At 42.0% G+C, this 23,628-nt stretch overlaps 1 protein-coding gene across 1 annotated transcript; it reads right to left on the bottom strand.

The window, feature by feature from the left end:
- Nucleotides 1-7,606: 7,606 nt before the first annotated feature.
- On the bottom strand, nt 7,607-19,678 carry CLIC4 (chloride intracellular channel 4). The gene is made up of 6 exons (XM_014948606.1): nt 19,567-19,678; nt 19,314-19,443; nt 12,941-13,066; nt 12,416-12,522; nt 10,619-10,800; nt 7,607-9,763 (listed from the first exon to the last, which is right to left on the bottom strand). Exons 1-6 carry the CDS (start codon nt 19,676-19,678, stop codon nt 9,599-9,601), a joined length of 822 nt encoding a protein of 273 aa, XP_014804092.1. The 3' UTR covers nt 7,607-9,598.
- Nucleotides 19,679-23,628: the final 3,950 nt, after the last annotated feature.

The following is a 23,628-nucleotide window of genomic DNA, read 5'->3' as shown; positions in this document are numbered from 1 at the left end:
TGATTCTCAGGCGAGTGGGTGCAGCAGGACAAGGAGCCAGCCGCTGCCTTAAAAAAAAAATATTAAAAATTAAAAAATAAAAAACACAAACTACAGGAACTCCCAGTCCCTATAAGAAATATTGCCTGAGGAAATTAAAACGAAGAAGTAGCTGAAGCAGCATATGCCTACACCCCAAATCCACATACACCAGCAGGAGCTCTAAAAATCCCTGTGTGCTCTCCCACCCCACGTCCTCGCGTGGTGCACCCTGGCAAAGGCTGCTCCACAAAGAGCAGTTCCAGTTGCCCTGAACAGCAAGGAGAAAAGCACGAGCTTCATCGTTGGGGGTTGTTTCCAACATACCCCCAGCAGGAGCCCGTGGATCCAGATCAACCCATCCAGATCAAATGAAAAAATTCAGCTACAAGCCACAGAGTGGGTACGAACACTCAGGCAGCTTTGTTACCCTCCTGTAACTTCATTCCCAGCGCCCCGGCAAAGCAGATAAAGAGAAGTCATCGGGACCAGCAGAGCTAATAAAAGCCAATTTCCTTAGGGCACATGCCCTTGTCCTCAAGCACCCCTCTCCTGCAGCAACCTCAGCTCCCCTCTTCACCCCAGGAGCCTCCTGACACCAGGCAGGGAGCAGCGGCGTCGAGACTCGTCTGGAGCTACGCGTGTGCCGAGCCCTGCCCTCCAAAGGGTCTGCAGTTAGATCTCAAAGGGAGACTATCATCCATACTTTCTTCTCTAAGTTTCCTCTTGGGTAGCCACAGATGGAAACCACCACCAAAATCATTTAAAGGAAATGATTCCCCTTTTGAGAAAGCAAAACTGGGACACTACAAATGGAAACGCGGATGAGAAATGAGCTCACGGCCCCCAGAGTCAAGACTCTTCCCAAGAACAACGTCACCCCAGAAATAAGGTCCAAAGATCTGTTAAGAAAACAAAACTGAGACACTACAAAAGGAAACAGTTTGCCCAACAGAGACAAGAAATGAGCTCACAGCCCCCAGAGTCAAGTCCAGGGAACTATTGTCTAGACCATCCTTCTTCCCAAGACTCTTCCCAACAAGAACACCACCCCAGAAGCAACGTCCCAAGATCACAAAGCTGCAGAGGAACAGCTCGACTTGTTGGGTCACAGGGCGCTGCTCTGCTGCTTTGGGTTTAATACAATAAGTCTTTAACAAGGCTCAAGCCTCAGGCAGTAAGTTGTTCAGGAAGATGACCGGGGTCTTCACCTTTCTCCTGGCACCCCCCAACGACTGCAGGAGCACCCAGGAGTTCCAGCTCTCCATGGAAAGCTGTGCACACATGGCATGGGGGGCTCTGGGACAAGGCTCCTCCGTAGCTACCAGCACTAGGCTGTCCTGGAACGGGCTGCTCTGCACGAAAACCAGATCACACCCAGATGAAAGCATCACCAGCAAAGGCTGCAGCAGGCAGTAGGTATTGAACCAAAGGAGAAACAGGAACAGAAGCTCTCGAGGATGGAAGATACTTCCTACCGGGAATGGGAAGGGAGACAAGACTATCAGGTCTCTACACCAGGCAAGAGTCTGACCGACGAGTGTCCTGTCCCCAGTTCATGTTGCTCTTCAAACTTTATAGGAAAAGGAAAAAAGGGTTAAAATAATGACTGTCTGCTCCTGGGTTCTGCTCCCACTCCAACCATCAACCTCTTACAAGATACTGAGCAAACCCTTTTCTGCAACCCCCAGTCCCACTTCCTCATGGGAAGGACTGGAGCTGGAGGTTTGAAATGCCCATCAGACACAAGAAGCCCCTCCACTGCCCAGCTCTGCCCCTGGGCACCTCCAGCAGTGAGCACACTGCCAGCCCTGCTGCCTTTCAGTGTTTCACCATTAACAGCAGCTTCTCACAACCAGCTTTTTAAATCACACATAATTTAAAACTTCGCCCTGTTCTGCTTCTAGAGACCAGCACCGTAACTGTCTTCTCCTCTACCCTGCGTTCAACCAACGCCTGGACAGCAAAGGCCATTTTAACAAGCAGAACCTTCCAACTCATTAAGAGGAGCACTATCACTTCAATCAGACTCTTTAAAATAAGAATTCCATGTGCAAACTGACAAAGTCATTCTCCCGGGTCCTGCCAAGCCCTTTGCCGTAGGCAAAGGAGTTGAGACGTCCCTTAGCATCAATTTTGTTTGTTTATTTATAAAGTTCACATGTTTGATCTTTGTTTAGCAACTGTTTTCATCTCTCTGTCCAGTGGTAAGAACACAGCAGTTCTTCTCTTGAGTCAAAGAATCATGAGTTCTCTTTTCCAGCTCTGGAAACCATCCAGCACCAGCTTTGAGGGCTCATCAGAAGTTTAGCAAGACCAAGTGCAGGAGGATGGAGCGGGGAGGAGGGCTCCTTTCCTCCCGACTTCTCATTTCTCACCCACAGTTAAAAACCAGGCTCTTTAAAAATAGCCTGAAGTCAACACTTTCCAGAAATTATCTCACGACACTTGACCAACCCACCTCCCCCAATCTCTGGTAGCTTTCGAACGCTGCCCTCACGACCCCACGTTGCTCAGGCTCCACGCTTTTGGCAGTCATGAAAAAACACTTATTTATACTGTTATTGCCAGCGCCGCTGCCTTTCTTTCACTGGAGATGAAACTGCTTGAAGTCTCACCACGTTCCCCACTGACCTCAGGAGACCACCGCAAACCCCAGCATTTGGGCAGGAATAATTCACCAGTTCAAGGTGAATCTTGGTTTTGCGGAACGAATCCGGCGAAGAAAGTAAAGCCCTGGAGCAGCAGCTCCTTTTAGTTTGTGATTAAAAGGTCAGTCAACTCCTCGTGGACCATTCACCCTCTGTTCACACTATCCCCTGCTTCATCTTCATCCTCATCAAAGGCTCTCCTTGGCCTCCTGGCCAGCCCGTCAGCCACCCAGAGGAGTTTGGGAACTACAGTTAAACGTATTCTTGACTCATGACTCACTTCATCCACCCTTTCTCCCGGAGACTTTCAGAGACAGCAGAAATGTTTAGACACTCAGCTCATCCTCAGCTTTCCTTGTAACCAGTGTCCAAAAAACCCTCGGGCAACCACGTCAAATGAGTTCCTCTTCCATCCCACCGAGTACAAAGGTTTGTCCAGGTTTCTTTTCCCTTCCGTAAGAATCTCCACTACCCTCTGACAAATTGGTTTATTCCTGCACCAGCAAGTACCGGAGCGAAACACTCGCGGGGTCTCCTCAGCCCTTCAGCTCCCGTGGTTTGCTGTTTATGGGAAAACTCGAGTCGAGGAAGTAATTAGAAAATTGTTTCTGGAATTTCCACAGCACAATTAATATTACTGAAGCTTTTGGCAAATAGCGTGTTTTAGCCTCTTTTGGAGTAAGGAAACTGAAGCCCTAATAAAGCGTGCTAATTGCCAAAGGAATGAACCAAGACAAATCAGATCCATCTTCTGAAATGTGAACAAGAGCAGCGTTCCATTTTTTACCCAGGGATAACGAAATGCTAAGTCTGTTTCTAGGAACTTCTTGGTGAATCTTCCCCAAAATAAGTTGATGAGTATCTAAAAACAGTATTTCCAAACAAGGTGCCAACACTTCCAAGGCCATGAAAAACACATCTCAAGGTGAACCCGAGCTCAAGACGAGGAGATCTCCCCTGGTTTGGCACCAGAGACTGACGGCAACCGCCAGGACATGGTTAGGCTGATGGGAATGGGGCAGGAGTACAAATGGAGAGAAAACAATCAATTAAATCTGACTGGGGTCTAGTTAAAGCACGTTGATGTCAGGGAGTGGACAGGACACAGGAGAAGGGTGACACTTCACAGCAGTCACTGCAGCTCTTGGAGGTCGCTGCGCTGTCCTTAGGGCCGGGGTGAAGGATCCCAGCTCCTTTCACAATCCCTGTTTATCACAGTCCTGGTAATCCAGAGCCCAAACCACCAAGAGTTCATCATAAACCCCCAGAGTGGTTTTCCTGGAGAACACGGCAGCATTTTTTGGAGGGGTAAACCAGAGCTGTGAAACCAGGAATGGAGCCAAGTTGAGAATGATTTGGATCCGAGCTGTCCCTGAGAACGGGGAGGACGCAGCGGTCATGCTCAGCCTCCTCAAACTCTTTAATTCCTGCCGTTGCTCGCAGTCAGCAGCCACACGAAACTGGTTGGAGTGGGCTCCAGAGCTTTCACTGAAGCCAAAAATCCAGCTCTTTCTTGCTGGACATCCAGAAGGAACCTTCCACACCAGAACAGGCGGTCACCTGAGCTGTCTTAAAGAAAATCTAGCAAAAAAATAGCAAGGTTATTAGCTAGTTAACAACAGCTCTCGAAGCAAACCAAAATTAGACAAAATAATCCTCCTGCTGTTGCCACACAGGAGGAGCACCATCCTCACAGCTCAATATTCCTCCCTTTCAGCATGTTCTTCACATCAAGAGGGTGTTGCACCCCCTTCTCCTCCCCACCCTGTTGCACTTCATGGACATTTGTGACCAAACCCAAACAAGGCGACTGCAAATCTTACTGCAAAACTCACCATAAAACTCCCAAATCAGTAAAATAATCTAGTGATACAAGTACAAAATCCTACCCCCCAAGGGTCTAATCGCTGGATTTGTGAATTCCTCTGAGCATGTCTCTTACTTCCCTGCACGTGCTCAGGTGATGGCAGCCCCAGATTACAGGCTCCAGGAATGTCTCCTGGATTCCACAAATTTCCTTTCAAAAACACAAATCAGAGCCCAGATGCACCTCAAACACTCCCGAGACAGACACAAGATTGACACGATAACACTCTGGGAAGTTTTGAAGAAAACTTCCACTAGTGGCTGGTGGGCTTTGCTCTGAAGACCTAGTACCTCGTTAACATACTCATAATTAAAAAAAAAAAAAAAAGGGTGTAGGGTGTTTACCGTGGCTGGTTGAGACCTTTGAAAGCAAAATACAGTATGGAAACAGGGCTGAAACTCAGACTAAGAGCACCGAGGCTGAAATCCATGAATTCTGTAGATGGGATCCATCCAATCTCAACTCTAGAAATGGCTATTTAGTGGATTAGCCAGGGGGAAACCAGCTCAACCAAACATGAGACATTTTTTTGATGTCTTTTTAATTAATTTTCACAGTTTAACTCTGAAAACCTTGTATTCCACAGAAGAACAAACTACCAAAACTTCTGTTCTTAAAAGTTTGCACTCAAAATGTGAAAAAACACCCCACCCACTTGTCACAATTTCTGTAGGACAAACCATTATTTCTCAGCCTGTTCTTTAAGGGGCACAACAGCCAGCTATAGTGTCAGAAACAACTGCTATTCTGCCTTAAATCACACCATCACTGAAAAAACACAACCCAGAAGGACAAAAATGGAGACTATAACTACTACAAAGATGTGTTCTGTAGTTCAGCACAGCACCTTCAGGCCAGAGCTTACAGACACGAGAACTGTGGTCTTCAGAAATAAGAGAAAGATCTGCTTGGTAGTGAAAATATAATTTTATTTTTAACAATAGCTGCCAGCAGTATACTGGTATATCTGTAAAAGATGTTCCAGAGAGTGAAAGACATAAGCAAACTACAATAAATTGTATCAACTCTTCAAGTATTTCTGCAAACAATGCTCCAATTCTGGATGTCCTGTTCCCGGGAGTCTCGATAGCCAATTCTGCTCCACTGTTCTCCCATCTCCCCCCCTCCCCAACCCCTTCAGAAACAAGATGTAATAGTTGGTGGCACAGGTTCTGAGGCAGATTAAGTATTTTTTCACTTGGGATAAAGCCTCCTTCTGAAAATATTAATTGGACACGTTCAGATAGTGCTCTGAGTGGCAAAGAGTAAAAAAAAAAAAAGAAAGTTGACTGTACTTGGCCACTTTTTGTTCTGCACTGAGATAGGCATCAGTGGGTTTGGCTCAAGCATCTTCAATTTATTCATGTCTGTGTTCCTTTGATACGAAATGCTAATTTGCTACTTTAGCATAAAAACTTGATTACATCTCTCTTCTTATCATGGAACTGCACGCAACTCTCAATCGGTTTAGACATGCCCATTGCGGAAAAAACCACCAATTTTATGGGAAAATGCAAACGTAGGAGCTCCGTGGCCGTGACCGTCGGCGGGGGGACACTTACACAGAGCAGCAGGGACCAGCAGATGGACTGGAAAGCTCTGGGGTGCATGAAATTATTTCAGAATTCACATGCCTCTTGTTCAACAGGCAGCTCTTACACAGAAGGAAACCTCTTCAAGAAGGAGAGCTTTGTTAAGGAAAAAAAAATAAAAGAAAAGAAAATCATGCATATAGTATAATCTCTTCTCCCACACAAAACCAGGGTGAAGATGATGGATTTTCCCTTTCTGTTCAGGAAATACACAAGTCACCTGTTTTAATGGGAATTTAAGCATATTTCAGCTTGAGAATAAAGTAAGTTATTCAGCATGCTAATACATGCAACCAACTTGCAAACTGGAATGCCTACTTGAAAGGGTAACTGCTGTTTTTAAATTGTAGAAGGGGCTAGAAGCATCATTTTAAATTTAAACAGGGGGTAGATTAATTGCTGTTTGATGAAATTAAAAATGCATTTAAAGATCAGATTGTAAACAAGTTGACAGAAGTCAAGAATTTACATAGTTATGAAAGGGCTTTTTTTTTTTTTAATTAATGTAAGGCTGGTGATTGGGGCCAGATGAAAGTGCTCTACTACCCACACCAGACGCTACGGCTTTTCCACACCTCCCCGGCTCCGCTCGGCTGCTCCGCAGGGATCACCCCACCGAGGTGGAAGCTGTTCCTTGGCCACGAGATTCCTCAACTGGAGCCAGGGAGAACCTGGCAGCTTCTGCCACGACACAACCCAGCAACAGGAAACCTAAAAGATCCCAACTCCTTTCACACAGGACAGTTAAGAGCTTTCATGCATCGGAATCGTTAACCTGGTCCTCGTTTCAATTCCATCTATAAGGGAAAGGCTCCGACGCTCAACACTCCAGTTGTACTGAGATAAGAAATCCATTAGTTAGAGCAAGAGCTTCACCTTTGTTTACAAGCTTTCAGACACAATCATTAGAATACTTAATGCTGAATACAAGGTATTACAATTTTTGAAGATTGCCTACAAAGTAGAGAGAATATATTATCTATTAAAAGACAACACGCCTGGCGTTTTAAGGAGCTGGGTGCATTGACATGCAGGCAGCGCGCACCCAGCGAGCGGCACAAAGGTGTTTTCATCCTCATATGCACATAAATTGCCTGCTCTACTCAAGTGTGCACGCAAGGGCTAATTTGCTTTTAAAAGGAGGGAGAGCCCATTACTGCAACCTCAGACAACTTGCAAGGGCCATCCCCATCTGGGTTTTGAAGTAGAATTACAAACTTAACAAAGCTATGCCCACAATCACGTTGCTTCCCATATTTTTTAAAGGTTAACTAACTACACGATGGCAAAGAGCACCAAACCAATGAGTGTTGGGTTGTGTTGCTTTTTTTGAGAGCACCAAACCAATGAGTGTTGGGTTGTGTTTCTTTTTTTTTTTACCCTATGTGTCATTCAAAATGTTGTTATCTAACAAAAAAAGGAAGTCAGTCCTTTTTCTAGATGTCACGTTGTAGCAAAGACTGAACCCCTACAGAGGATTATTACGGCTGAGAAACTTTATTCAGGATGAGAACGTGACATTAGAATACAGTAATTAATAAAAGGCTACAGTTATGTTTTTCCTAACCAGGTCGCTCTGCAGAATTTTCTTTCTGTGCCTAAACACCCCTGTAAAAAAAAAAAAAAATCATGATAGGGTTTAAGTGTAACTGTGGTTGTCTCCGAAAGACGTGTAACAGGATTGCTAACTGCCTTTATATTGGAATTCTAGCTCTAGGAAGGCAAGACAAGGCACCACAAGCCATGTATACAAATATGGATCTTGTATCTACCTCTTCTATGTCAAAACTAAATTCACGGGTATATAAAGTAGCAAAAGCAGGACGCTTAGAAAAGTCAGGCTGGTTTTCATAAAGCCAGTGCTTACCAAAAAAAAAATTAGTGTATAAAAGTGTTTATGTGAGCATTTCCATGTTATTACAGAATGTTAAATATTCCAAGAACAACCTACCGGGAATAGCACTTTCCAGCTTCTAAAATCAGTTAAATATAAAAGTATCTTTACAAAAAAATAGGCATATAAGTCTAGCGTTCTTTGGAGTTGTTTATGATGGTCTTTTAAAAATAACCTATCAGTTTATTCCATGCATCAAAATCATTAATTTTAAACAAGAAAACTATTCCCTGGCTTAGAAACATTTGAAAATTGCTTTTAAAAAAATTGTAGTGCTATTCCTCAGTGTTGCTGTAAAAAGACTCTGTATAGTAGTGCAATGATTACGATTACACAAAACTGCAGCCCAGGTGCACAGACAAGCAATTGGGATAAATTCCACGTGAAGGACTGGACTTCACACACCATTTCTTTACAAGAGAGATTAACAGATTCCCTTTCAGGGAAAAAAAAAAAAAAAGCATACTATAATTTAAGGCAAACGTTATCTTTAAAGGTCACTTTAGCTTTAAAAAGTTCCCAGAAAGACTCCCACTTGAACAGCTCTCGGCGTTGGGTCTTGTATCTCTAATCATTGCACTGCTATTCACCGTGTACAGTAGCTATTTATCAACCAGGACACTAATGTTTACAGATACTTTGTTTATGACAGCACAGATTTTTGTAAGTAAATATCACCAGAAAGACCTCATACAAAAACAAAGGCTCCTAACTACCAAAAAAAAAGCCACTTGCAATTTTTAAGGTGAACGGATGGCAAGCATCCAGTTCTTCTGGTTTCGTGATGTTAAAGGGCATCCTGACAATTATTCCTTCGCTGCAACTCGGAATTTGGGACAAATGTAGGTTGCCAATTTAAAAAAAAAAAAAAGTGTTGTTTTTTTAATCTCATCAAGCTCTTGAAGACACAACTAAATACTAACTCTGAGCTTCCTGCTACAGCACTCCAGCCTGGATTCAGACTTCCCTGATGTCTGAGCTCATTCAAACCCCAGTTTCACATTTGAGTCCATTCCCAACCATTATCGTGATTCCAAATCCAAGAGAAAATATTTTAGAAAACATTGCCAAAAATTCTGCAAATGGCTCTTTTGGATAATAAGTTCCCTTCTATACTTAAATAGGATAGACGAGCAGGTACAGTTCAGTGTGTCACAGATACAATTGTGTATAGACCTTCTGGAAAAGCAGTAAATTCCAAAATACATAAATATTCCTTGTACCATATAGCGAGACAGGATCCTAAACCAATTCGTAGACAGGGACCAAACATCTGCAAAGAAAAGCAGTAGGGGCAAGATAACTCTTCACACTGAAGAATCCAGAGTTACCCCAGTGCAACATTAACATAACTGCATTAATGATATTCAAAACTTGCTGTGAAAGGAGGTAAGGAAAAACAAGCCTATAATTAAGTCTGCAAACTTTAGGTAATTACTGTACCTGGTCTATCCACCATAACTTTGAATAACTGCAAGTTCATGCAAAAAAAATTGCTATCTTATATGAAAAGAGCAGTCTGTTAGAAGCATTGTTATGGAATATGCAAGAAGTCATCTCTTTTGCAGGTGGCTGGTTACTTAGTGAGTCTCTTGGCTACATCACTGTACGCTATTTCGATTTCTTTGTCTCCAGGACAGGTGTTGGTGAATTCATCTCTGCTGTAAGCATTCGTCAGGTATCTCCAAATCCCTGTCATTTCCTTGGGAATCTCAAAGTTGCGGTATTTTTTGGCCACCACCTAGAATAAAAGAATTAGATTGTGAATTTACATCCTTCAACCACCTTTCCATCCCTTGTCACTCTCTCGTTAGGCTCAGAGTCACTGTTAAACTCAGCAGAATTGTCCCCTCCAGGCCGTGCCCAGCAGCGCTCTCTCGCTCCGGCTGGGTTACTGTCCTCACCAAAGGAAACGCTTCTGCACCCAGGCAGAAACTTAATCTGTGGCTCCATCTGCAGTACAAAACTGACAAAGATCATGGGAGACAATGAAAAGACATCCAACCAGCATTATACAGGCACATCTTCACTCCTCTAGTTATTCCAAGCCACTTCTGTCCAGACTTCTAACTTCCTTTTTTAATACAATCCTTCTATTAAAATTTATAATTTACTTTGTGACTAATGGAGCAGTTTTCTCTACAGCTGTGAGAAGACATCCACTTCAAATATTAAATGCCACATGATGTTCACCTTCCTCCTTCTGCCACCTCCTTTTAAATGTTGGTCAGTGCAGAAAAATGGGTTTAGGCTTCTGCCATTTTATCATCTGCCCCCCAACTTGTCTAACGGTTTACACCTTTGCTGAATTCAACTGCTCTACCTCTAAATATCCCTAATTTGGGAGTAACCCAACTATCATCTGCCCCCCAACTTGTCTAACGGTTCACACCTTCAGTGAATTCAGCTGCTCTACCTCTAAATACCCTTAATTAGACCTCTAATTTGGGAGTAACCCAAATCTTACGCAATGTTAATACTGCAGTTAAACTTACACAGGTGCTTACAAACAGCTGAAAGTAGTTGGACCCCAGAATGTCACAACCCATAAGCATTTTGTCCCTGGTTATCCCGTAACGCCACACAAGGCATTTACCTTGACAATGTGTAGTTTGGGGAGCAGGTTGCAGTCTGCTAATGTCATCTCATTGCCATCCAGAAACTTGCGGGTAGAAACTGTAATATCCTCCATGCTATTTTCATCTATTTCATCGGGAAGAGGAGAGTTCAGATACTCATCCAGTTTCTGGAGGGTTTTCAAGAGGCCACGTTCTAAGGCTGCGGAGGAAGGAACAGTTTTAAGAACAAAAAAAGAAAGCCAAACCAAACCACAGCTCACAAATTTCAAAGCACATAATCGTTCAGAATATTGCTATTAGTAGCAAATCTGAAAAATAAAATCCCCATCACTGTACTACCCAGAACACGCCGTACACCGAAGGGTTTTTAACCTTTGTACAAATTTTGGGGCAACACTACTCCTGGAGCTGTCTTCGTGGTCACTATTAACACTGAAATCAAACTAGAATCCCTTTGAACACCACACAGATGCAGGTTATTTAAAAGTTGGCTTATACATGAGTTTGCACTAATTTAAAATACTCTAAGATTGTCCACAAGCGTTTATTTTTGGTTTAAAAAGTGGCTTATGTCAGTTTCATAAGGCTATTCCTAACTGGCTTAAGCTAATTAGAATTAAGCTATGCTGGGGTTTATATTCATTTAAATGTAATCTGTTTAATGTCACATGCTCAGCCGACAGCCAGGACTGAACACAGCAGCAGAGGGCAGCACACCCCACAAAATCGAAAAGCATTTCTCACTGTTTACAAATATTTTGCCTCTCTCCACTTGAAATACAGCAGGAAAGACATTCCAATTCCCCAGCTTGAGTTTTCCCTCCAAGCACAGCGAGGGCAACAGATTTGTCCCAAACTACTTAAAGATCTAATTGTGCATTCTTTATCTCATTGATCTCTCTCCTTCCATCTACTATGTTGGCTCCACATAAAGGTCTTAATCTTTAAAGAAAGCAACACCAAGTAAGCTTAATTGGGAATTCTGAATTCCCAGGGAGCCCTCAATCCTACAAAGGTCAGATAATGAAGTGCACAGAACGGCCTCGCAGCGAACACGTGGCAACTCAACCACTGGGGCATGACACAAACTCGGCACGGAATTTGTTTGTGGATGTTAAAATAATTTCTACTTAGTTCAAGAGTTTTAAGTGGCTGTTGAGATGTTTCAATGCCAGGGATATCTCACAATCCATGTATCTACAAACCCTACCCAAATTCTGATGGAACACTGTCTAACTGAAGTTCTCTTTGGAAGTGTTAAAAACTTTGTCTCACATCGTTAACTTTAAACCACAAGTTTAATTCATTACTCCCTCAAGTGTCCATCAACACACAGCAATATTTGTCAGACACTTCACAGTCAAGCTGCTCTGAAAAGCACAAGACAATAAAACAACGTGGGCACAACTATTAGCCCCCAAGTAACCCACCTTCATTAGCTTCTGGTCTAGAATTTTTGATAAATGCAGAAAATTTGGCAAATATATCCATCCCAGCACTTAGTTCAAGAGTTTTAAGTGGCTGTTGAGATGTTTCAATGCCAGGGATATCTCACAATCCATGTATCTACAAACCATGTATCTACAAACCCTACCCAAATTCTGATGGAACACTGTCTAACTGAAGTTCTCTTTGGAAGTGTTAAAAACTTTGTCTCACATCGTTAACTTTAAACCACAAGTTTAATTCATTACTCCCTCAAGTGTCCATCAACACACAGCAGTATTTGTCACACACTTCACAGTCAAGCTGCTCTGAAAAGCACAAGACAATAAAACAACGTGGGCACAACTATCTGCCCCCAAGTAACCCACCTTCATTAGCTTCTGGTCTAGAATTTTTGATAAATGCAGAAAATTTGGCAAATATATCCATCCCAGCAGTGTTTGATTCTGGATGCTTTGGTGAAAGCTTCAGGTACCTAAGAAGCAGAAAGGAGAAGATCTAGAGCACATTTAGCAGAATGACACTCATCATACATTAACGAGCACAAAACAGCCCTTCTTTAAAAAAAATATATATTCTACATCATGTACATTTGCCAATTTATCCATTTTCAGATTAATTTGGAGGGTTTGCTTCTTAAGTGTAGTATCACACACTTCCATTTAAGTTAAGATTTTTAAACTCAACACTTCTTAATCACTTTTCTGAGGAATACCAAAGCACTTTTTAATACACAGATGGGGGAGCTGGAGGGACAAGCAAGAACTCCACGCTGTTTTCAACGTCTAATCTTCAGTTTAGTGATGCTGAAGAACATCTTAATTGGTGCAGAAAACCCCCTTTGAGAACACTCCATCTAATCTAAGGTAAGAAATGATCATTTTCATGCTTACTTGGGTGGAGCCAAAACATCTTCCAGGAACTCTTCAATCTTATTCACGTCTGTTCTCACTTCACCGTTGTAGGTGATGAAGGGCGGATGAGTGCCTGGAGCCAAATTTTGAAGGTCTGCTGGTTTTCTAGGGTGAAATATAAACCAGTACAGAAGTAAGCACGGGATATCCATGACCCCAGCTTTCATTGCTACAATCACAAAAGCACTGCCTGAAGTTTTCATATCCTTGCAGTTTTAAAAAGATATAACTTGCTTTTGTTTTAAAAAAAGTGAGTTTACAGCTTGATTAGCACTTCTTTTCATATCCTTGCAGTTTTAAAAAGATATCACTTGGTTTTGTTTTTAAAAAAGTGAGTGCTTGATTAGCACTTTGAATACATACTTGATAACAATTAATTTCAAATACTTAAAACCAGCTGCTTCCTCCTATTTCTGGCTATGTTTTTTCTCAAGTCAATATAATGTTGATTAGTGGAGGGGATATATAAACACCGCATTCTCTTTCCCAAGACCTGCAGTACAGAGTTTATATATAGCGTAATCTGCGATCAGTGATAATCCTCCCCTTTTACACAGAGCTTCTCTGGAAATAAGCAAGTCTGAGAGAGAGCAGTGTGTATAAACCACTCCTGATGTGCACACAGAACCTGGGTCTAGACAAGCTGACAGATGCTTAAACATCGTATTTTTAAAATGTTGCTTAAAGTTTTCCCCAGTGACAAAACTATTTACAAACAAGAGCAGCACATTTGGGCAAAGGGAGGAGGATCCCCCCTGCATTAGCAAGACTAGACACAAGAGAAATACAATCAAGCTAAAACACTCAGACATTTCTAAATCTTAAGTCAGTTTTGGCAATACCTCTCACTATTCACTCCAGCTCCTTTCATACTAACCCTTATCAAGCTAATCCAGTCTATTTTATAAGCAATTGGCTTCTCTCTCCTCTACTCGTGCCTTGATGCCGTGCTGACAAGGAACAGCCCCGCAGGGATTTCTTTAGAAGCCTGTGTGTCAGCTGCACATATACATTCACCCCAAAATGCCTTTAATGTAAAGCTCTCACATCTGCCTCATCAGCAGATTCAGATGCAAAGTTGAAGTCAATAACAAGATGTGGATTCACTACAAGCTATAAAATCCAAAGCATCATCTAAAAAGCTGCAGCCAATTTTTCCCCCAGTAAATCATGACAGCGTTCGTTAGTCCCAGGCTGGTGCAACCAGAAATAAAATTACAGCACTGCTTGGCACTTCTTCAGTAGCAGCACTTACAACTTCCCTCTGATGAAACTATTGACTACAGTCCAGGGTGACTGCTCAGAAGGACGAGGTCTAACGTCTCGAGGAACCTCTCCATGGTTTAGAGGACAGTCTGCAATTCTGGTTCCTCAGCCCATCCCTCTGTACCGATATCCAAAGGTAGCCATGATCCAGACGAGGCACAACCTACAACTACAGTCACACTGACCAGAGCATGGGCTACAGGATGTCCAGCACCTTCTGCAGGCTTTGTGCTGGGTGAGGAACAGCAAACCAACCTCAGCCAGCCGAGAGTTTGCCAAAATAAAATTGCCCCTTTGTTACTGTTTGAACAAATCCAAGCGGGACCCTAACCCTTGAACCAGGTCTGTACTTCGTACGATGCAGCCACGTTGCTGAGCCAGCACCAGGCATCAGCAACTGGATTTACTGGGGACTGGTTCAGGAAATCCTCCTGACTGTACTGGAGGGGAAACTGGTTAGTAACATACACGGCCACGGTTGTGCAGGAGAAACTGGGAGAGCACTCAGGTTTGGGAAACTAAGCACAGTTTACAAGTTTATCCTCTAGAAATGTTGCTTTTCAAGTGAAGAACCCCTGCCAGAATTTCACGTCCTGCTCATTGCTGAGCATTTCAAGCAGGGCAAACCCCACCAGCATACACTGCCAAAGCACACGTAGGACAGACCCGAGCACTTGGCACTATATGCAGAACTGAATGAGAAAACTCATTTTCATACTTCAGAACATTAAACAGTCTGCTTTTAGCCAGGTGATAGAACTCTTACTCATACAAGAATTTAACCATTTTACATTTTTAAGCTTCCAAGAAGTTATTTCTCATTAATAGTTGCCATCGCCCTCTTACTCTCAGGATTTAAAGTCTGTCATCGGTTAATGCTTTAAGTAGCTTAACACTTCATTTAAATACAGCTTTGTAACCCACAACAATTGCAGGAAGTCATCGTGGCTCACTTCCAATTTTGCATGTTGGCTAGATAAAATTCCTCAAAAGGAATGTTATTTTAAAAACAAACAGAGGCAAGACCACCGGATTTGCAGTAATGCTATCAAAGGAAAGATTTTGTTTCAGAAACAGACCAGTCTAATGACCTAAGCAAAAAAGTCTCCTAAAGAATCAGGGGGCATCTCAAGGATCCCAGAGCATTTTATTACCCCCTCTTCCCACTCCAGCCAGACCACCTGTATCCTCCAAGGCAAAGAAAGCAGAGATTAACCTCCCACAGCCAAAGCCCGAACATAATGCAGGGTTTGACTTCCAGTTTCCTGCTCTTGCCAGTAGATGATAAACAAACCCTGGTTTACCACATACAAGCCGCAGCCTTTAGAGAGCCACAAGTACACAGGAATGGCCTTAAAAGGCTCAGAGTACAACTTCCCTTAATAGTCAAAAAAGGCGGCAATTAAAAACATTACAGTGAGGCTTCCTTCGGAGATAAAGCCGGACAACTTATTTAAAAACAAACCAAAAACTTCTATAACCACCCAAAACAATTCCATCATAGCTAGTACCTGCCCCAAAGTTTACCGGGTTACTTAGAGGCAGGGCCACATCCCAAATTATCTGGTTGTCACTAGCTAATGAAGTGGGCAGGCTCTGGAACACCAGAATTAAGGTGTAAACATTTCACTGCTTTGCCACAAACCAGAATAGCAATTAGCATTCAAATAATTTCTTGAAGATCAGACAAAAGCCTGCCCCTAAATGTAATATGCTCTAGAGTGACTTATAAATTACACAAGTATACTGCAAGGAGTGTCTGAAGAGTAATGTGGAAAAAAAGACACCAGCAATAAAAAAAACAAACCCTGTCTCCAGTTCCCAAGCAGTATTTTACACTGCTGGAGTTGCATTCACCTCTGGGCAGTCTTTAATATTTACTAATCTCTTTATTTAATCTTTGTCTGTCAACAGAATTGTAAAACCACACAATAAAGTGTATAAAATAGGATTTCAAAAGTTAACTGAAGGCAAGCTGGCCCTGAATGGTGTTAGGAGCCCAGCAAATGGTTTCTGTGCTGCAACTCCGCTCTAGTCCCCACAACACGTCAAATCTCTGAGCGCTGAAATGCTGCCTCTGAAAAGGGAAAGAATAAAGCCTCTGTCTGACTAAACAGAAGCAAAGAAGTAAACGATTCCTCCAAAAGGGCGGTCCGTCCCACTTCGTTTGCCTATGTGCATATTTTTGTGTCTTAAGAATAGAGCTGAGAACTGCAAAACATTCTTTTGTTAGCACAGTATGATGTCCGACGCAATTATGGAAGGGAAAAAAATACACACCACACAGAGTCAGACAAATCAGACTCAGTTTTTCCTGTGTCCCAAGTCACTTGTGAACTTCTGTACCCAACCATGACCTTTTAAGCCTGACAAACAGACAGAGCTCACCCTGCTGTTGTGCAGAAATTACACTGTGAGGCAGAAGGGTGGGTTGGAAGCAAACCCTTTCTCTGGTTAGCAAAATAAATTGAGGTGCTTAAAACCATCACCACCCAGCTCTTCAACAAGTTTGTCTTTAACAGGTACAGGAAGAATTTGGATTGAGTAATGTACCTGTAAAAGCAGTTTCTTGTGACGGTATTAGAAGTATTAAGGCAACATCTAACACCTATTATCATCCTAGCAATGCTAGTGGGGGGAAAAACAAAACCATTTTATACCATCTGGTGTAAAAGATTTCCACTGGAGCAGTTCACTGAATGTGACGTTCTGCAGCTCCACTATTCTACAAGTAGGTATTAGACAACCAAGAATGTGAAATTTGTACTCACATACTTCTAAATAAAAATATAACAGGGTCTTTTGTTAGCACAGTATGATGTCCGACGCAATTATGGAAGGGAAAAAAATACACACCACACAGAGTCAGACAAATCAGACTCAGTTTTTCCTGTGTCCCAAGTCACTTGTGAACTTCTGTACCCAACCATGACCTTTTAAGCCTGACAAACAGACAGAGCTCACCCTGCTGTTGTGCAGAAATTACACTGTGAGGCAGAAGGGTGGGTTGGAAGCAAACCCTTTCTCTGGTTAGCAAAATAAATTGAGGTGCTTAAAACCATCACCACCCAGCTCTTCAACAAGTTTGTCTTTAACAGGTACAGGAAGAATTTGGATTGAGTAATGTACCTGTAAAAGCAGTTTCTTGTGACGGTATTAGAAGTATTAAGGCAACATCTAACACCTATTATCATCCTAGCAATGCTAGTGGGGGGAAAAACAAAACCATTTTATACCATCTGGTGTAAAAGATTTCCACTGGAGCAGTTCACTGAATGTGACGTTCTGCAGCTCCACTATTCTACAAGTAGGTATTAGACAACCAAGAATGTGAAATTTGTACTCATGAACTTCTAAATAAAAATGTAATAGGAATTAAGTTTCTATCAACACCTATTCAAATCTGAATTAGCTTCAGTGGTCCTGCTTTTCCTTCACCAGAAAATACATTCTGTGTACAAGAAAGTAGAGTTCATTCAACCTACTCCCATGCATTTTTAATTTGCACTTATTTTATGTTTTCCCCTCCCCAATATTTAAAAAAAAAAAATCCACCAACACTGAAATAAAGCTTTTTTTGTGTAGGAAAGGACAATTGCAAACATCTGCAACCAATTTATATTCTAAAAGTTAGTCTTACATCCCATTCCCCCATCCAATTAACTCCAAGTTGCCAAAGGGACACAAATAAAGCCGGCTCATCAGGCATCTTTGGCATTTTAATGGTATCTCTCAGATTGGTTCGGCAGTAAAAACGCTGAAAAAGTATAAAATGTCTCTTTCAACATTCTTCTCTTCCCCCTCCTCAGCTCCAATAACCGCAATAGGTTAAATAATGCCATCAACTCCCAAACTACAAACAGGGCACAAGCACAGCTCCTGAGGCTTCCACAAACCACACGCAGCGCTGAAGGAAGATATGATATATCTGGTTTCTGTGTGCTGGCAGCACAACAATTCTACTTGCAGTAAAATCTCAGACTGGCCAGAGAAAACCTTTGAGCTGCTACAAAATGCACACCCAGATGACAAAAAAGTTGCTTTCTCCCCCTCAGTGCTCAGCCTTGGCCTCACTACACATGGAAATATTTAACACCAGTCGCCAGCGCTGAAGCAGCAACTTCAGTGATTTTTAAAATCAAAACAAGTCACCTCCTTCAAAAAAAAAAAAAAAAATTACAAGAGGAGGTTAAATCTTTCAGACTAATTTCTTTCTTACACATTTTACGCTCGATTTGTTGGAGAACACTGTATATTTCTATTGGCTTTGTTTCTGAAAATAAGGTTTGTAAGAGCTGGCAGCCTCTCCTCTCTCCAGAGAGCTCAGCGACTAACATTACACTACATTAGTGCTGTGAAAACATTACTTCACACCAAAACCAAACACAAGACCTCTGCTGAATTTAGCATTACCACTTCTAAAATACACCCATCCAAATTAAGGCTCCTGGATTCACATCTCACCCTTCTTACCCACGAAGGTATTCATTTCCTAGCTGGAGAAGTTGCAATTAAGGTGACATGCACCATCACGGCACATTTGGCTAACGCTATACGAAGGCAGAATATTTTATTCCTACCATTTCACCCATATTTAGCTCACAGACAGGTATTTTTGACAATGTTTTTATTCTTATTGCATAGTAAGCAGTATAACTTGATAACTTTCATAAAAAAGAGTAGGTTGCCCATTATTTTTGACAGTTATGATCATTGGAGATTTAGTCAAAGATTGGTTGATATAAAACACCCACCCAGGAGTCTTCACTTGCAGGGTCTTGATGTGAAGTGAGTAGGATTCAGTATTCAGTCATAAGAGACTTCACATCAGCTATTAGTTTTACAGAAGTTGAATTTAACAAATTCAAGATAATTTATCAGACCAATTCTTTTTGGTTACAGACATTGATAAATAACCATCAATATATGCACCATTGACATCAAGGTTGAATCTTGGCATTTACGAGGACAGACTTTCTTTTTCATTTCATAGAACAAGCCACGTAAGACCTCCAAGCCCCAAACAAACATTTGCTACACCAACATACCGTACTCTCCCTTATCAGATAAGCCAAGCATTTCTTACCTCTTCAGGTCAACTGTCGTGACGCTGAACACCACTCCCTTCAGCCAAAGAATCATGAACAGCCTCTGTGAAAAAGGGCAGTTTCCGATGCTTTCGCCATCGCTGCCAGCCTGAGGGAGAGAACAGAGCACTCATTAATTAGAAGGCAGGACTACACACGCTCACAGGTACTGAAAGATCACTTGGTAACAGTTCATAGGTTCTGGTGCCTCTACAGTCTTCACTAACTCTTCCAAAGACCTAACAAGCTCACAGTCAAACCCAGGATCATCTTGCAGGAACTCGCCTTTGCTTTCAAAGTCCAGCGGACGCACCCAGACCAGATATCCTGAAGGTATCTCCGTGTAATGCACAAAAACAAGCATTCTCAGAATATTTAGACACACTAAATACTGCATATTTACATACTGGAAGGAGGAGGGGATCTTATCAATGCCTATAAATACTTAAAGGGTGGGTGTCAGGAGGATGGGGCTGGTCTTTTCTCAGTGGTGCCCAGTGACAGGACAAGAGGTAACAGGCATGAACTTGAACATAGGAAGTTCCACCTAAACATGAGGAGGAACTTCTTTACTTTGAGGGTGGCAGAGCCCTGGAAGAGGCTGCCCAGGAAGGTGGAGTCTCCCTCTCTGGAGACATTCCAAACCCACATTCCTGTGGGACCTGCTCTGGGTGGACCTGCTTTGGCAGGGGGTTGGACTACATGATCTCCAGAGGTCCCTTCCAACCCCACATCATTCTGTGACTTCTGCATCATTTTGTCGTTGGTTTCGTTTTTTTAAATACTTGCACCTTCCAATGATTTTTTTGCTGCAGACACAACCAGGATTTTATTACAGTGAAATTTGCACATTTATGGAGCCAGCTAATCTATTTACAACTGCTCACAAAAATCTATCAAAACAAGATTTCAGATAACAAAATAAGTTATCTTTCACACTTCCAACTGCTCTTGGCAGTGAAGGAAGGGCAGTTGATCATATTCCTCTGAGCAGCCACACCTTTTGACTGCAGTATTCCAATGTCAATATTGTTCTTTGTTCTTTATTACTCTTTTTCCTTCTTCTACAAGGCATAGCTAATTAATTGTAGTAATCTTCCAGTTTATTGCTTGTATCTCTCAGCGTATCTCTCTACAGCTGCAACCAGGAACTCTGAATCTCTCGTATCGCAGGTGTTGTAAGGAGAGACGTAACTGTGAGTACATAGAGACTTCACTGACAATAAAGTAATATTCCAAAGCCACTTTTTATAGGCAATTTATCAATAAGTCTTTGTCCTACAGCAACAAAGCTCCATTACGTAGCAACAGTAAGGCACTCCAGGACAGCCAGTGATGGCACGCGTCTCATGATCGCTCTGACAATGAAGTATGTTTTGCTGAGTCGGAAAATTTTAGTTTTTAGCGGGCTAGAATTAGACACACAAAACCTTGAATCTTATTATAATATGCCATCCTCTGAAAACTGGTTCAGTAGTTAAAAAAGCCATAGATGTCAGATTATCTTGACATGTACTTTACACTAGACGAGTTTCAAAGAATTTTTATTATTATTATTAGAGTAGTTCCAAGATTAATTTTAATCAGCACAATTCTCAAAACCTGGCCAGTTCTTTCATCGTGACTAGTACCTGTTTCCCAAACCCTGTTAAAACATATTGGAGGATATGCTGCCTGTACCCCTTGGAGAAATAAGAGAAAACAATTACATTCAGTAAGCACAGGGTATTTCGAAGCAGAGCTGCACAAGGGGAAGGGCTGAACACAAGGCCTGAGTGCTGACTGGTGGGTCCAAGATTAATTTTAATCAGCACAATTCTCAAAACCTGGCCAGTTCTTTCATCGTGACTAGTACCTGTTTCCCAAACCCTGTTAAAACATATTGGAGGATATGCTGCCTGTACCCCTTGGAGAAATAAGAGAAAACAATTACATTCAGTAAGCACAGGGTATTTCGAAGCAGAGCTGCACAAGGGGAAGGGCTGAACACAAGGCCTGAGTGCTGACTGGTGGGGTTTTTAAAAGAAGAAGGGGCCAGAGGGGCTCGGGAAGAGAAGAAAAGCAAACAAAAAGCATCATCACAAGAGAACTAAGCTTCAGGACCAGAACTGACTGTGGAAGGGTTCAGAGACTCAGTCAAAGTAACTGCCTTTTCCTCAGTTCTCTGCCAGTTCCCAGCCACGCACTGAGTGGGGGCCACAGGGGGGAGAATGAAGAAAGACTTTGCAAGTTAAGAAGAGTAACAGTAGGATTTTCTAACAGCAGGATTTTCAACGAGCAGGGAAATAGAAAGCTTTTCACTGAAACTGTCTTAAATTCAGAAAGCTCTTTTTCTTTTTCAAAAACTCATGGTGCCTTTGCAGATAAGGCTGAGACTCCTTTAATAGTTCTCAATAAATACCAGGACATGAGGATTCATAAACCAATTTATGTTGCCTCAAGCAGTTATGATCTTATTTCTACAAGTATCCCCCCTGTCAGAGCTGACCACCCTTCGGAATACTTTGTTGTGGAGAACCTGTAGAGCCATTTTTCTTCAAACTTTTATTAGTGTCATTAATGAAGATTTGAAAGAAGAAAAAAAAAAGTTGTCTTTCTGGCATAAATTACAAATTACCTCCTTTATCTTTGGAAAGTAAAGTAGAACTTGCAGCAGATTAATGATACTGGATTGTCTTAAAAGCTGGCATGTGACTGCTCAGTGTTCAGGAGACTAAATTCTAAAAGCATTTACAAAAAAGATAAAGCAGTCGGTTTGGTTACTCGGGGCATTCTGCTTCATATTAGCTCAATCCACAATTTTCTATCGTACATCAACTGCTGTGAGGATTCTAGTGACTATGGATGAACGTTTCCTACCTCATAGGATGCTTACATGAGAAAAGGCTTCACTCCACACTCTATTTACAACAGCTCTGTGCTTTTATGGATGTTAATATTTAACCACAATGTCATCCCTCCAGATAGCAGTGTATATTTCAGAATTTTCCACCATTGTTACACTGGAACAGATGTTTCCTTGCAGGTAAATTACATCAATGTAGATTTATACACATCTACCTTTTGTTTGGTTGTTTTTTTTCCCCACATGCAAGATCTCACATGTGGGAAAAATGCAGAGTCCAGTACCTGTGGGGTGCAGGAAGGCTGGGGAGGGACTCTTGATCAGGGATTAGAGCCATAGGATGAGGGGTAATGGTTTTAAATTGAAAGAGGGGAGATTTAAATGAGATATTAGAAAGAAATTCTTTGCTGTGAGGGTGATGAGACACTGGCCCAGGTTGCCCAGAGAAGCTGTGGCTGCCCCATCCCTGGAGGGGTTCAAGGGCAGGTTGGAGGGGGCTTTGGGCAACCTGGTCTGGTGGGAGGTGTCCTTGCCCAGGGCAGGGGGTTGGATCTCGATGATCTTTAGGGTCCCTTCCAACTCTAACCATTCTATGATTCTATGATCTTACCTACCTTTGAAAAATTATATTGAAAAGGACTACACTTCATCTTGTTTTAGGAAAGTATGTTTTGTATTACCCAGGCTAATTCACACTTTGAAGCAGAAATGATTGATTCAGAACTGAGCTCAGTCTTCAAGTTTTATGGCAACTTCAACAACGCTACTTAAACCAAAGCCACCCCACTTACGTGCAGCACCAGCACAGCACTGCAAAGCCCTCATCCAATTAAGCTTTACCACACTTCCTCTGATAGAAAAGCAATTAAGCTTCAGCTTAGTTTATTGCACTAGAAAAAAAAACTAAAAAAAGAAAAGAAATCTTGGTCCATCTGGAACCCAAAGCAAAACAACTTTTAAGCATAGAAATGAACAAAAAGCTGTTTAAAATTTAAGGCGTAGCACTAAACTGTGGCTTTCATTAAGGTCCATTTTCCAAAGCCAAAACCAATACCAAAACCAAAGTGACAAATAAGGACCAAAAAAGGCCAAATGCTGTAATGGCTACTTGCACCGAAACTTTTCTTCTCTTCCAAAATGAACAAACAACAACCAGCATCTGCTCCTGTTTAAGCAAGATAGGCTTCCTGGATTATTTGGATCAGAAGAAAGGATTATAACTAACATACAGTGCTTTGAACAAAACTTAATGCATTTTCAAAGCTGAACAGCTAAACTGAGCATAGACTTTTATGTCTACATTCAAACGTTTGTCCCACTTCTGCTCCAAAAAGTCCCGAGTTATTCCGAGCACATACTGGAAAAGGAATGCAGTCAGAACGCCAAGAAACTTTTGGCTTCAGTGCTCTTGAGCCAAGGAATTCTGCTTTGTAACTGTTAGTCCGAGAGGCCCGTTTTCTGTCTTCTCA

Source organism: Calidris pugnax, unplaced genomic scaffold (genome assembly GCF_001431845.1).
Source record: "Calidris pugnax isolate Ruff unplaced genomic scaffold, ASM143184v1 scaffold162, whole genome shotgun sequence".
Classification (NCBI taxonomy): Eukaryota; Metazoa; Chordata; class Aves; order Charadriiformes; family Scolopacidae; genus Calidris; species Calidris pugnax.
Note: the sequence above shows the minus strand (reverse complement) of the source record. Positions and strands in the feature narration are given on the sequence as shown.

What these genes read in the sequence shown, in the direction of transcription:
- CLIC4 (XM_014948606.1), bottom strand. Translation starts at nt 19,678, where the DNA reads ATGCTTGTTTTTGTGCATTACACGGAGATACCTTCAGGATATCTGGTC. An exon ending in AGATGATCCTGGGTTTGACT is followed by an intron (nt 19,444 to 19,566) that starts GTGAGCTTGTTA and finishes CTAATTAATGAG; the next exon opens with TGCTCTGTTCTCTCCCTCAG. An exon ending in ACGACAGTTGACCTGAAGAG is followed by an intron (nt 13,067 to 19,313) that starts GTAAGAAATGCT and finishes ATTTCACCCTAG; the next exon opens with AAAACCAGCAGACCTTCAAA.